A 13,710-nucleotide genomic window follows, 5' to 3' on the forward strand; every position below is an offset into this window, starting at 1 on the left:
CCACACCGACCGCCGCACGGCTCGCATCTTTGCGTTTACAGCACCCTGTGAAGGAAGCGTGTGAAACCTCACACCAAGTCTTGTAGATAACTCGTCGCTGCTCCTGTGCAGGCAAACACGTTTGAACCCTTGAACTAGATAGAAGATACACTATTTGGACATAAAAACCTTGTAATCGTCTTATCTAGACATTTTGGACAATTTTAAGCTTCTAACTGTGGCTGCAACATAGAACCACGTCCTTTCAAACTGGTTGCTGAATGTTTTCCCCAGCTTCTATAACCAACTATATTACTGTCATTTCTCAAGTATAATCGTCTTTTTTCTTTTTCTTATTGTGTGAATCGGGGGTTCACTCTTTGCGTGTTCCAGGAAGGAGACGTGCACATGTGGCATTACCAACAACAGCAAGAGGGAAGAACATATGAAGACAAGACAAAGACAAACGCACGTGTCGAGGCAATCCCTTAGGCGCTCACTGAGCTGAACTCTCACAAGATTTGCTGAGGTCTGATTTGAAGATGCGCAACGACTGCGTGACTCTCCCTCCTTTTACATGTGGAGGACCGAAGTTTTGGAAGAGCACGGATTCCTCCGCTCACACAAATAGGTCCATGACAGGAAATGATTGAGCGTAACTCCATTGAATTAAGCCGACATATGCGCTAAAGATGCTCAGGCTCATTCGGCACTTAAAAAAAAAAAGAAACAAAATCCTCTTCGCATGCAGATGAATCACGGGAACGCTGTCCTTGATTTATGGCCGGTATTTTTCTCTTTCTGCTTTCCATCTTACTGCATCCACACTAAATCTTCCCAGCTTGATCTTTTCTCTGAAAGTGGCTGACATCGGCACAAAAATCTTGCTTTTGCCTTTAAGCCAGAACTCAGGATAATAAAGCACTTCAATATAATGGCCATGCTTAGCTCCATCAATCCATCTGCTCAAACATGTTCTCAACTTTGCATGTTGAGCGTGACGGAGCTGGGTCGAGCCCACAGTTTACTAAAAAGATGCCTGCTAGCTCGATAGACGGGGGTCCTGAGGAAAGAAGGAGGATATTAATTGGTCCATATCCACAACCGGAAACCCCCGTGGACACCGCAATAACACGTCGGGGGTCTCCCAAATGTGACGAGCACGCTGTTGTCCGGCACATTGGGAACAAATTGAAGTCAACTTATCACTGAGGGATGCGAGAGCAAAAAAAACAAAACAAGATAAGAACAAAATGTGCTCGTGGTAAGTTGTTAGGTGAGAAAAGTTGCCATTCATCTATTGCAGAGGAAGTCAAGTCCCAAAAGTTCTGTAAACGATGTTGTAGGTTATGCGCCCCCAATAGTCTACACACGACATTGGGATTTATAGTGCGCTTGTAGGATATGACTTAAGCGGCCAAATCCACCCGTTTAGCCCTCTCCGGAGGCGGCCATTTTGTCACTTGCCGCCGACTGAAAATGACATCATATGCCGCATTCGAGGAAGGAGGGAAATCGGACTTTTCCGACTAACCGGGAAGCGTGCATGGAAACGCCCCTTTGAACTCGGAGGCAACGGCGGTAGAGATGCGATCTGTAAAGGGCAAAACAATTGACACCATTATAAACACATTTGTTTCTTTATTTATTACAACATCCATTAAAGTTATTCAAAATAAGTAAGGATTACACAAATAACTTTACGTCACACAACTTGATTTGGACGGACTGTGTTAACCAAAACAACTGATCACAATCAGCCATCTTTGTTGTTGAAACTGAAACTGCGTCGATCCCATCTGACTTCCGTCCATCCGCAAATGCAGCAATCCTTGCTCAAGGCTCAGCTAACGACCGGATTTCCCAGTTTGCTCACGTGATGTCCCGCGACTGGTCGTTGACTCGTTGCCTGAGCAACTGTGAGGTCATTTTCAGTCAATAGCAAGTGTCAAAATGGCAGATAAAAACGATTTGATGTCGTATTCCGCAAATGCAATATTATTCACATTTGAGGCTGGAACATGCGGTACTTGCGCTGACGTCTCGTTTATATTTGCTTACCTGTGGTCTGGTTTTCTTTGTTTTTGTCCATCTTGCTTGTGCCCCCAGCAAACCCCCCCCCCCCCCCCCCCCGGTCTGGAAACCGCCCAGATCCCAGTAATGAGCGCACTCCAACCTGTATTTTACTCGATAGTTTTCCTGTATGTGCCACTGGCAACGCAAGCTTAAGTGTCAAACTTCAACATTGACAACTACAAGTCGTTTCTCATTCCAACGTCAGCTTGCGAGTGAGACAGAAAAGAGGGCAGAGGGCAGCTTGTGACTTACGATGGAATGAAGATTTGTGTTTCTTGACCGGATGAGCCCGTAAGCGTGTTTAGAGAAAGCAAACTTCATCTGGAAGTCGCATGTGAAGGTTTCACAACAAGACAGCTTAAATACGGTCACGCTATTGACGGCACAAATGGAATGCTTGTTCTGTCAGTCAGCAATCTCGTTACGCGAAGAAGAAGAAAACCACATAAGGAAACATTGTTATGGAAAAGAACAAGTTGGCAGTAAATCCAAAGTGGAAAGGTCAATATTGTTGCTTGTCTGCTACAGTTTTCAACTCCATTCCATTCAATGTCATCCAAGGATTATTTTGCGATCAAATTCTGACATTTACTTGGAATGGAATCCCGATAATAGCTCATGATTGTTTGCTTGCACTGGCTAAGCTCAAACCCGGAGCACATCATTTTGTTGTTGTAAAAAGGAACTTTTGACCGCTGCTAAGTCTCGCTCAGCCTCTTCGTATTGTTACAACGCAGTGCGCATCTCAGGCAAGAATGCGACGACAGAATGCGATCGCGGTCGCAGCGATCGCGTTGATGAGCGGGAGAGGAATGCGCCAAAGACTCCCGTTTGTTGGCAAGTCGAACCGTGGGCAGCTGAGAGCAACGTTTCAGCAAACATGCAATTTGATTTCAGCTTGTTAAAAACTTGCACTAAATATAACATCTGGGCTGAGATTGATTGCACATCCTTGTGGCCGCGAAGGGCGGCTGGCGAAGAGGAAGGCGGAGAAGTCGATGAAAAGCAAAGCTGCGCTCGTGAAGAGACCCACTTGGCAGGAAACCTCCGAGTCACGTGCTTCCATTTCAATGAGAAGGCAACGCAGGAGAGACGCGCTCCGAGTGCCGAGCTAACGAGCTCGAGGAACGCGGCGGCGGCGACCATGTGAGTCAGGAAAAGAGCTCAGCAGCTCCCTGACTGTGTAAACACGTGATTGCACTCCCCAAAAGGAAAGCTCATATCGCAAAGAAAAACACATCGTCTCGCACTCCAGGCATTCCACGCATAGTCATGCTTGTGTATGTTTGTTTAGCAAAAAAAAAGAAAAAGCTCCTGTTGGCAAACTTGCGCTCCGTTTGTGGGTCTGCGGTGGACCTCCAGCACGTTGGAAGTTCATAAACACCAAAGTTGTCAACAGCTGCTGGTGATGTCATGTGGAACTTCTCGGCGGCCCGCCCCCCCCCCACTCCCTCCCTCCCTCCCTCCCGTCTTATTGGGCGTTGCTACAGACAAGCCAACCTCCCAGGCCTGCAACACTTCCTGGAGAATTTGCAGCAGCATGTTTTCAGCTGCCATCAAAGGAAATTCCACCTCATCACTCACAAGCAGAACTGCAGTTGAGGGGAAAGCAGCTCGAGAGATGCCGGCTTCCAAACAGCCTGTCGGAGCGCAGTAAGTTTGCATTCCAGCTACTTTGCCTTTCTGTTCATTCAAATATGGTTCATCAGGTCAACATGCGTTTGAATTGACACATTATGAAAGACGTGAAAGAAGAAATGCACAGCGGATTGCAGCTAACCGGCTGCGTTTGTTGAAAGAACGCCGGCCGATGCATGGCCGTACTCAAAGATTGCCCACTCGGACCCCGACAGCGGCGTGTTGTGCTGTTTGCTATCTGATAGGATGTTCACTCCGCGTGGCGGCCAAGCAGAAGTTGAAGGGGGAAGTCTTCCTTTTCTCCCCAATCTACTTTTTGTACTTGAAGCAGGTTGATGAAAGTTGCAGCCCGGCCGGCAAACAATTGCTCCTTCTTTTGCACCTCCTTCTCCTTTCAAAGCCCCCACTTCATCTGTTTGCCACCGAGTGAACGCTACGTACTCAACATGTTCTTGTTCGCAGGTGATCTCCTTTCTTTGAGGGATTTTGGCTCATGCGGAGAACCGGTTCAGTCAGTCGTCTTAGTCGGGCCTCTGGGTGCTCTTTTAAAGTAACACGAAGGGACTTTCAGTTCATGTTGATTGTGGACAAACGCGGTAATGTTATGCCTGAAGGAAGACCACATTTCCCGTGAGGACAAGCGCATTGCATCATTTTGGAGCTCACGCCAGCCAGCGAGCGTCGACATTCAAATTCTGTCTTTTTGACGTATGCCATAAAGCAGTCAGCACATTTGTCGTTTTTTTTTAAAATTCAATTCAATATCACTTTATTCATCCCCTCGGGGCAATTGAGAAATAGCAGCAACTGAGCAGCATTACATTTAAAAGAGAATAAAAAGTATCAATGAATATACACACAATATAAAGTATACAATCGAAACACGCATATTTGTGTCCTCCACAAAGCTGCTTAGTGTCATGTTTTGGTTCTGTCATGTTTTGGTTTTGGTTCTGTCATGTTCAGTTTCTGCTTTCCTTGTGTGTTTTCCTTGTCTTGTTGATTGTGACCCTGCCCTTCCTTGTGTTGTCCAATCAGTGCCCTCAGCCACTTGTGTCTGGTCCAGGTGTGTCTTGTTGCGTCATTAGTGTTGGTGTATTTAGTCTGCTGTCTCTCCTCTGTCTGTGTTGGGGCATTGTGGTATGTACGTTTGTCCTCATGTCATGCTGCCTGTTTTCGGTTCCCTCCCAAGTTCTAGTTCTAGTTCTAGTTCTAGTTCATGTTCATGTTTTGTTTTATGTTTTTGAACTTTAGAAATTAAATCCCTTTTTTTGGACTACACCTCTGCCTCCTTGCTCTGCCTTCCCGCATCTGGGTCCTAAAGCCCCCCGTTTTGACACTTAGTGCCGGTCAAAATGAGACGGACCCCCCTCAGGCCATGGCAAAGGTGCCAGTCAATGAGTTTCAAGTCCCTGTTTCATCAGAAGACTATTGAAAATATTTTATGAATTTCGAAAAGTTCCTTAGTTCTACTTTAAGTACATTAGCCTCTTTTCCACCAACAAGCTTTGAGTTCGAGGTAAACGGAGTTCTTGGCTGTAAAAGTTCTACAGGGAACTTATAAATGTGTTTCCACGGCGTCTTACAGTGTTTCATTCAAATGAGTTGGATGACGTATGCGGTAGTGGAAAAACAAACTGCACTACCCCTCCTATCCAGCAAGTGGCGGTAAGAAGGCCACATAAGCGCCGTCACGTTGGCAAAAGGCGAGCGGCAAGCACATGTCGTCGTGTGATTGGTTGCGACGCTTTTGACCTTCATGGAGGGAAAGCAACTGTTGCTTCTCCTCGTGTTGTTCAAAATTGTTTTTAAAGCAAGCAGTTGTGTTTAAGGAGCTTTAGAACCAAATATTGAGAAATGGATGATGTCATCATGATCAAGATGAACATTTGAGATTTTTGGCCTTTCAACGTCACACAAGCGTCCACTCTATCTTTGCTTGTGACTATTCTTTATTTACTTGTTTTGAATGGCTTTTGTCTTCTTTGGTTCTTCTCTCAGGCGCCGCCTGTTCAGGTGATGCCACATGTTTTTTATAGTTTGTTAATGATCCCGGCTGTGTCATCTTGTTCACATGCGATCGCACCCATGTCGCCTTGTCAGGCTCATTTTGTGCTTGGGCCTCCTAGTGTACTCATTATCTCGACTGAATGTTCTGGTTCTTTTGTCATTTCGTTTTCCTTGTTTGATTGTTAGAAACGCTTTGTGTGGTTTCCAAGTTGCTGAACGTTGCTCCACTTCTGACTACAAAGTACCTCGTTGCTTTCTTACCTCTCTCTCTTTGTGCTAACTTGTTCTTCTTGATGCTTTGACACACCCACACATTAATAACCAACATAATCGTCAACATCCAGTCTAATGATTGGGTTTCTGACAGAAAAGGAAATCAAATTATACAAAAAAAAAAAAAAGATCTTCACAACACGTTGCTGTAAAATTGAGGCACCCGTAATTCCAAGTCAGGTCCAGTCGGCCAGCAGAGGGACCCGAAACATGGGATCAGCGCAGGCCATCTGTGCTGCCGCAGATTGATCCTGCTCCTCTCCCTGCACGTCAAACCCGATGACGTCACGCACTCAATGAATGGAAAGTCATAGCCTAGGAAACCCCCATGCACCATTTCTGGGTCCCCCCCATGTAGCTGGCAAATGAAAGATGTCCGGTGGATAATCGTTGCCGGCATTCACGTTTCACGGAAAAGGCTCCGAGTACTCGGGCTGACCGGTCACTGGCACAAGCGCAAAAACAAATGAATGGTGTTCCAAAGGGGCTTGACCGATCAATGTCGGATCAATCCCACTCTTTTCTTCCAACTATTTGGCTTTTTCTCCCAAAACTTTTCCAAGTGGTGTGAAGATGTGAGTACTGATTTCAAACTCTGGACCCCCCATACATTATCCACTGTGGCCCAGATGGTCATTTCAACATGTAGTGTGTATGTGTAACCCGCAACGGAGGCCGTTGGCAAGGAAGCAGCTATCCAAACATGCAATTCGTTGGTGGACGTGAGCCACATGATGAGGGTTTCAACATCAAAAGTGTCCTCATGTTCGGATCGCATCATCCTTCGGGGAACTGACAGAAGGTGCAACAATCGGCTGTATATGAATGAAAACGTTACTCGCGCAAAGCGTGAATGACTTCCAAAAGAACAGGAGCCATGACAATCCATATTCATGGATTGGGCGCCATTGATCCACAAAGCTGACGGTCTGTTTTTCAGAGAAGCGAGCTCTCAATGGGCCGAAGTGTTCTCATTAAGCTGTTATCCCCTCACATTATCCTCGTGCTTGTGTTGGAGCTGTCTGGGGCACCCCCCTTGTTCCTGCAGCAGATGTTAAAAAAAGAAAAAAAAGAAACCTCTCTTTCGACCTTTAACACGTGCACACACACACACACACACACACTGACATGCAAAGTACCACCCATCATCCTGCTATCTAATTAGGCTTCCAGCACAAAGACTCCCAGATGTCAGCGTCCTCCTGGCCTGCTTTGATTGCCTCCTTTCCACACCGCAGACTGGCTGCATGGCCGGCTGCGGGGCGGGGTGGGGTGGGGTGGGGGGGGGGTCTGTGCCTGTGTACGCTGTAGGCGTCGACGCGTGTCACTCTGTGGAGGTCAGCACCGCACCGCTTCAACATACCAGTAATTGCTTTAGGTGTAAATCACAGGACATCAGGAGGGAGGGAGGGAGGACCGTCGCCAATAAAGCAATCAATGACTACATAAGTCACATTTGACCTAATAAGAACATTTGATTGATATATATATATATATATATATATATATATATATATATATATATATAGTATATCCCGCCACGCATACAACATCTAATTTGAGTGCAGTGAGTGAAGCTACAGGCCGTTTCGTTGACATGAAACCTAAGCCTTAAACGCGTACTGTAATTACGCTACGTGTGCGGCTCGTCTTTAAAGGCGGCACGTTTCACATTCTGTTCACTGATTAGTCGGCTTCCTTCTCAAGTAAAGCGCCTGCGGACATTTAGAAATGGGGCCGCGTGTTTGAAAAGGCACCGCGCTAGGTCAGATGGACTGAGGCTTCACGTCCATCATTTTGGATTTGGCGCTGTGGCACTCACTGGACACGATGTGTCATGTTGATGTGAGAGGATGTTTGACAAGTTCACTCACGCAGTTGACGAAGCTCGTGCCGAACGGGGACACGCTAACGGGGACGCGCTAACGGGGACGCGCTAAGAGGTCCTATTTGGAAGGCCTTTTGACCCCAGGGCATCTATCCGCTGGCCTTTGACCCTTGACCTGCCAATGAGGAAGTGTGCTGACTGCTCTTTGCGCGGCCGTGGCTGGATCTCTTTGTACAGGAGTAGTATGCATAAAGCGAAGTGTTTATCTTGGGCTGTGGCCGCAGCCAGGTCCGACTGGTTCCCAGCGCTCTTTGGAGAGGCCTAGAAAAACAAAGGGCTCAGGGTGGCTGGGATGAAGGGGCGGGAAGACCTAGCGTTGCAAAAAGGGAGGGAACTTGGACTCTGATCTTGTGCACAAGGTGAACATTTGCGCAAGAGTGAAATGGAAAGCTGCCGGCCGGCCGCACGCACGCAAGTTGGTGACTCTCCGCTCTTTTCCCTCCAGGCGATTGAGAACCCTGAGACCGCCGACAGACATGTGGACAGCAACAAGGAAGTAAAGAGATTGTCCCCCGGCCCGCTGGTAAGTCATCCTAAAATCGCATCTCATACATGATGGCGACCCTCATGCAAATATGAAGAAAAGATCCTTTTTCACTTCCTGTGTGGGAAATCAGGGCCTTCTCTTCTGGCCTAAACTACCCGAAGGAAAGACCTTTAAATAAAAAATTGGATTCATGACATTTCTCTTGACTGCATTGCTTTTAGCACGTGAATGTGGAGGTTACATTTGCTTGTCCAATCAGGTTTCAACCTCCATCAGCTGTTCTAAACGGTTCAATCTAATCCGCAAGAGGCTTTAAAAGCAACAGTGCTCACACCCGTGCACATCATTTCAACCTGATTAACGATTGGACTTTTTGTTGTTGTTGTTTTTTTGGTCAATCCCATTTTAAATGAGATCTCTCCGTGTTGGCGTGCGCAGCTCACCGCTTACGCCTCTTGAAAAGATTCACGGAGGTCGGAAAGAGATGACGTAACTGCGGTGGAGCGTTTTGCAAACAGTCAGTCACTCATTAAAAGCCGCGCACGTGACGTGCGCTACTGTAAGTTGGCGAAAAAGAGCCGAGCCGCGGCCGGATTATTGATCAGTGGTGGAAAAGTATCGTAGTATTGAAGTATCGTAGCCGCAGGTGAACTAAAGGCCGACGCCTTTGCAAAGAGCCTCTTTGAAATGTCAAGTGCAGCCATGCACTGCGTTGTGTCACATTTGCACCCGCAGCCATACGCACTCCCACCCACTCGCATGTAAATATGAGAGTCACCATTTTGCCTTGTTGTGTTAGTGGAGGATTCTGGAACACGGGACTTATTGTTTCCTTTTCCTCGTCAAGAAGCCATATTACACATATTGCCAACTGTGAGTTGACGGCAACCACCAACAAAGCCAAATTCAAATGAAGCTGGGACAAGCAGAATACAATGATTTTCAAATCCTATTCGACCTTTATTCAATTGAATAAACTACATTTCATGTTGAATCGGATGAACATTTTTTTGGTGTGTGTGCGAATGTTCACTCATTTCCAATTTGATGCCAGCCCGCATGTTGCAAAAATGTTGTGACAGGGACGTGCTTATCACATCACGTTTCCTTTTCAAACCCAAATAAGGATTTGGGAGCTGAGGCACTTCTTGATGAAGCTGCGTAGGTGGAATTTGGAACTTTCTAAAAACGACTCCAGACACGACGGGCGTCCACATATGAAGGACGCGTTGACGTGTGCTGACGTATAACTTGCCGTACCCGTGTGTTGTATGTTGAGAAGTCTTGTTCTTAAACTGTTGGACGCATTTGTTGACAAGTTCGCCGCATCCTTGCTTTTCAACAACAGTCATGACTCTCACCTGTTTCCAATGAACCCGTTCACCTGTGGAGTGTTTTTCTTTTCCTTTGCATTTCCCCTCGCTTTTGTTGCCCCTGTCCTTCCTACTTCCAAATTGAATGAGGATGAGGATGAGGATGAGGATGAGGATGAAGGTGCGGCGGATTCAGGGGATCGACTTTCACTGTTGGCATCACCGGAACTGTCCAGCCTCCGAGAATCATGATGGCATGAAGCTTTTTTTAGCCACTTGGAATGCTGATGATATGATAATGAATTGTACCGCGCTGGAAGAAAAAATGAACACAAGAAAAACAAACACGCGCATCCTGCACGCTCGGCAATGCGCACATGGATTGCATCCAGAGGAGAGAATTCAAGCAAACGCAGATACGATGAAGTCGCATCTCAGTCACCTGCGATAGCGTTTGCGTGCGGAGGATTTGTGCGGGCAACCGAACCTCACGCATCTGTCGGCTTCCTCAAAGCTTTAGGATCCATTTAGCGATGAACTTGCGTCTTTGTGTTTGTGGAAGGTGTGAAGGGACTGTGAGTCAGAAGCTTCTGCCTTTTATGGACACGAGGTTGCTTTTGACAGGAAGAAGGCCGGCCGCGTTGTCTGATCTGACTCAGAATCCGAGGTCGCGCAGCCGGCTCGGGAAGGACCCGGTGTGGGCACAGAAACTGGGCCACAGTCAGCATTGCATAAGAGCAGCGTTGCTGGCTTGATTCCACGGCACAATTTATTTTTAACACAGGGCGTCCGCCTGTGGTGGAGACGCTCGTCCTCACGCGCTGAGCGGCTGCCAGTGAGATTGAAAGTAGGTCAGTGACAAAGTGCTGCCGGGGGTCAAGCGGGGACGGAACCCGCTCCGTTTTGGGAATACTTTCAGTCTTTTCATCCATCGTCAAGGTTTTCCATCATGCGTTTAGTTGTCTTCCAATCGTTGCATTCCTGCAAAATGGCGTTTGTGTGCAGCACCCGCCGCACGCTCGCGCACACACAAACGCACAGAAACGCACAGAAACGTACTTGCATCCATTTGAATTCGATTTGCATCCATTGTGATTCAAAGCGTGAAAACCAGCTGGGCTGCGTTTTTTTGTCTTCTTCAGCAAATGTTAGCATTCGACTGAGCGGACTTTAGCGTATTCGGGGCTTGAATTGCATCATGATTCAAACGGCAAAAAGATCCAATCCATTTTCGGACCCTCCCCCTCAGGTTGTGGAGCAAAAATGAAATTGCTTTTTCCGGCATGGAAATATCTTGTACGTACTCTTCCACTTTTGATACATGCAGTTTATGATGTCATTGTTTATTGATCACATTGCTTAATTGGGTGATTTTGCCCAATGACTCGAATACAACGGACCTCTTTCACCGTTGTGTTCACGCAACAATGCACCAAACCGTCATTCTTCATTTTGTTCATGTGTGTTCATTTCCCTTCAATAATGAAAAGTCAAATAAATACAAGCAGGTTACGCGGGCGTTTGCGTGTTTTCCTAAGTGGCAAAACGAGCCAATGTTGGCCAACGTTGCGCTGACAAACGCGTTTCCTCAAAGCGTCAAGTCGTCAGCCCGAGGTCGTCCAAAACGTTGCGCGTCCTCGCTGGTTCTGTCATCTGCGCTTGCTTTGTCTCGGCTCGACTGTGACGTGCGCAGCCGTGCACTCGTGCTGCGAGATAACAGATAACAATTGAAAGCACCAAGCGGGGGAAGGGGGGACGTTCACAGTCGCGAGAGCTCCATATGACTGATTATGGGAGCCACTAAAGCAGTCTCTTCCATGGAAATGCTTTTATATCACGTTACAATTGACGGTGAAACTAGCTCCTAATGAGCTCTCGTGCAGACTGGAGACCAAACCAAGTCGGCCAATGAGTTTGCGGGAGAAATGCTCGGTGAGATGCGATTGGTTCCCGCGCTGTCAGAGAGGATTCAACGGAAATGCGTAGAAGTGATTCGGCAACAATGTTTTTTTTTCTCAGATCTGACTCGGGAGTTGAGTGCTGACACTTGATTCTGGGGTAGCGGGTTAGAGTGGGGCTGCCTTTGCAACTCGGGTGGGAAAAGAGTCGCTGACGCTTTGAGTGCCAGCCTCCGTCCAGGCCGGCACGCAGGTGAAATGCCGCACATACCTGGACAGGCTTTCGCTGTGGGAAGCCGGCACGCTCGCAGCTTGACGGGAAATCCCCCCCGCCCGCCTCCTGCCCTCCCTATTGGCCGGTCAAATTGTTTTAATAGCCGTCGTGCTGTTTTTGAGGTGAGACATGTTTTTCCAGCTTGCTGGATTTGCCGCCGGCCCTCGTCTGGGCTTTTATTGGACCAATTACAGCCGATTGGGCCTCATGTGAACGTCATGTTTGTTTCACGGGGACGTCGGTGGCGTTTCCAGGTGATTCCATTTTGCTTGGGGTTGCAGACGACTTTTCTGACCGACCTGTTTTTTTTCTCAGCTCCTCCTCGGCCTTGCAATGAAATCTCTGAGCCGTGTCACAGGTTCACTAAAAGTCACCGAACTTGAGCGTCTCTTATCGTCCGTCTGTTATCTTTACTGCTTCCGTGTCCACACATTAGCGACAAACAGCAGAGGCCTCAGAATTGAACCCGGTGGAACACCATACGTTCCGTTATTCATGTGAATTCAGATTGCGCATATTCGTCCAACCACTTTTCTTTCTTTCTTTGCGGGTTAAGAACCAATGTTTTATTGCTTACGTCATTTGCTTCTATCGAGTGGATTGTTTCGTGATTTGATGAACACTTGTCAAAGTTCCCACTTTTTCCCGCCAAGCCGTCTCGCCATCTTGTGTGTATCGGCAATGGTCGTAAATGTGTTGACGATCTGCGGAGCTGCAAGAGGGGAACAAATTGTAGTCGACTCGCTCGCTGCATTTGAAACATGACAACACTTAAAGCACACTCACAAGGATGATGAAATATTGAATAGAGTTGATGTGGCTTAGTTGAGGACAGACAAGATTTCATACAAGACGCTTGGCTGCCTGCTAACGCACACGCACGCGCGCACGCACGCACATGCCATGGCATACAGCAGATGCGACTCAGCTGGGGCAGAAGTGGGGAATGAGGCGTAAGCAGAGGCAGCAGGAAACGAGGATGAGCGAGGAAGAGCGAGGAAGAGCGAGGAAGAGCGAGGAAGAGCGAGGAAGAGCGAGGATGAGCGAGGATGAGCCAGTTTGCCGACCGCGCCGTCCGCAGGATCAGGAACGTTCCCCCGCTTGAGCAACTGGCGGTGAGTGTCGTCCCTCCATCCCGTCCGGGGAGCGGGAAACTGGGCCGCTCGGCTGACTGGCCGATAATCGCACCGCCCTCCAGTCGGGGCAAATTTACAACTGCCTGCCGTCGTTCGGCCAGACAGGAATTGCTGCGGGTTAGAGAATGAAGGTGGGGGGCAGGAGGGGGTGCGGAACACCAGAGGGGATTTATAAGCCAGCGTGAATGCACGTTTAGAACCTTATGATTATAATATCCGTGATGTTTCTACTTGAAGCGATTTGATGCATTGTGGGTAAAGTGCGCCGTCTGCGTAGCAAAAATGTAGGTCACTTGCAGACAAGAGAATTATGCAGCACATTCGGACTTGTTCCATATCTGAACAAGGCGGCGTGGATTGAGGGAACCCGGCCGCCATCTGTGCGGCTCAACCCGCAGTTCGGACTGTGACTAACATTGTGACAGGATGTTGAAAAAAAGTACGGCACCTGATTTTTTTCCCGCCCCATCTTTGCGCTTCAAATCTCTTGAGTGGATTGCAGAATTGCCGTCACACTGACATGCCGAGCTTTGCCGAGCTTTGCCGAGCTTTGCCGAGCTTTGCCGAGCTTTGCCGAGCTTTGCCGAGCTTTGCCGAGCTTTGCCGAGCTTTGCCGAGCTTTGCCGAGCAGTGACACGTCATATATCTTCTGTCTAATTACATGAACAGGAACTAAATAGTGACTAATGGCTCATGAAAAGAGATGCAGCGAGACAAACGGCCAGGAATTGGCCAGCC

The 13,710-nt window shown here is 47.8% G+C and overlaps 1 protein-coding gene across 6 annotated transcripts in view; it reads left to right on the forward strand.

The window, feature by feature from the left end:
* The first annotated feature begins 3,579 nt into the window (after positions 1-3,579).
* The window catches only part of LOC144050013 (nck-associated protein 5-like), a 74,245-nt gene continuing 64,114 nt past the window's right edge, over positions 3,580-13,710 (forward strand). For 2 of the 6 annotated variants that reach the window (XR_013293759.1, XM_077562850.1), the window contains exon 1: positions 12,740-12,951. Coding sequence is in view for 3 of the 6 variants with exons in the window: in XM_077562850.1 (XP_077418976.1) it covers positions 12,886-12,951 (66 nt within the window). In the remaining 3 variants the exon portion in view is untranslated. Of the gene's footprint in view, positions 3,709-8,309; positions 8,388-12,729; positions 12,952-13,710 lie in introns of those variants that run through there. The other 4 variants (XM_077562862.1, XM_077562940.1, XM_077562880.1 and 1 more) reach the window with 4 other exon arrangements.

This window comes from Vanacampus margaritifer, chromosome 1 (assembly GCF_051991255.1).
Source record: "Vanacampus margaritifer isolate UIUO_Vmar chromosome 1, RoL_Vmar_1.0, whole genome shotgun sequence".
In the NCBI taxonomy this organism is placed as follows: Eukaryota; Metazoa; Chordata; class Actinopteri; order Syngnathiformes; family Syngnathidae; genus Vanacampus; species Vanacampus margaritifer.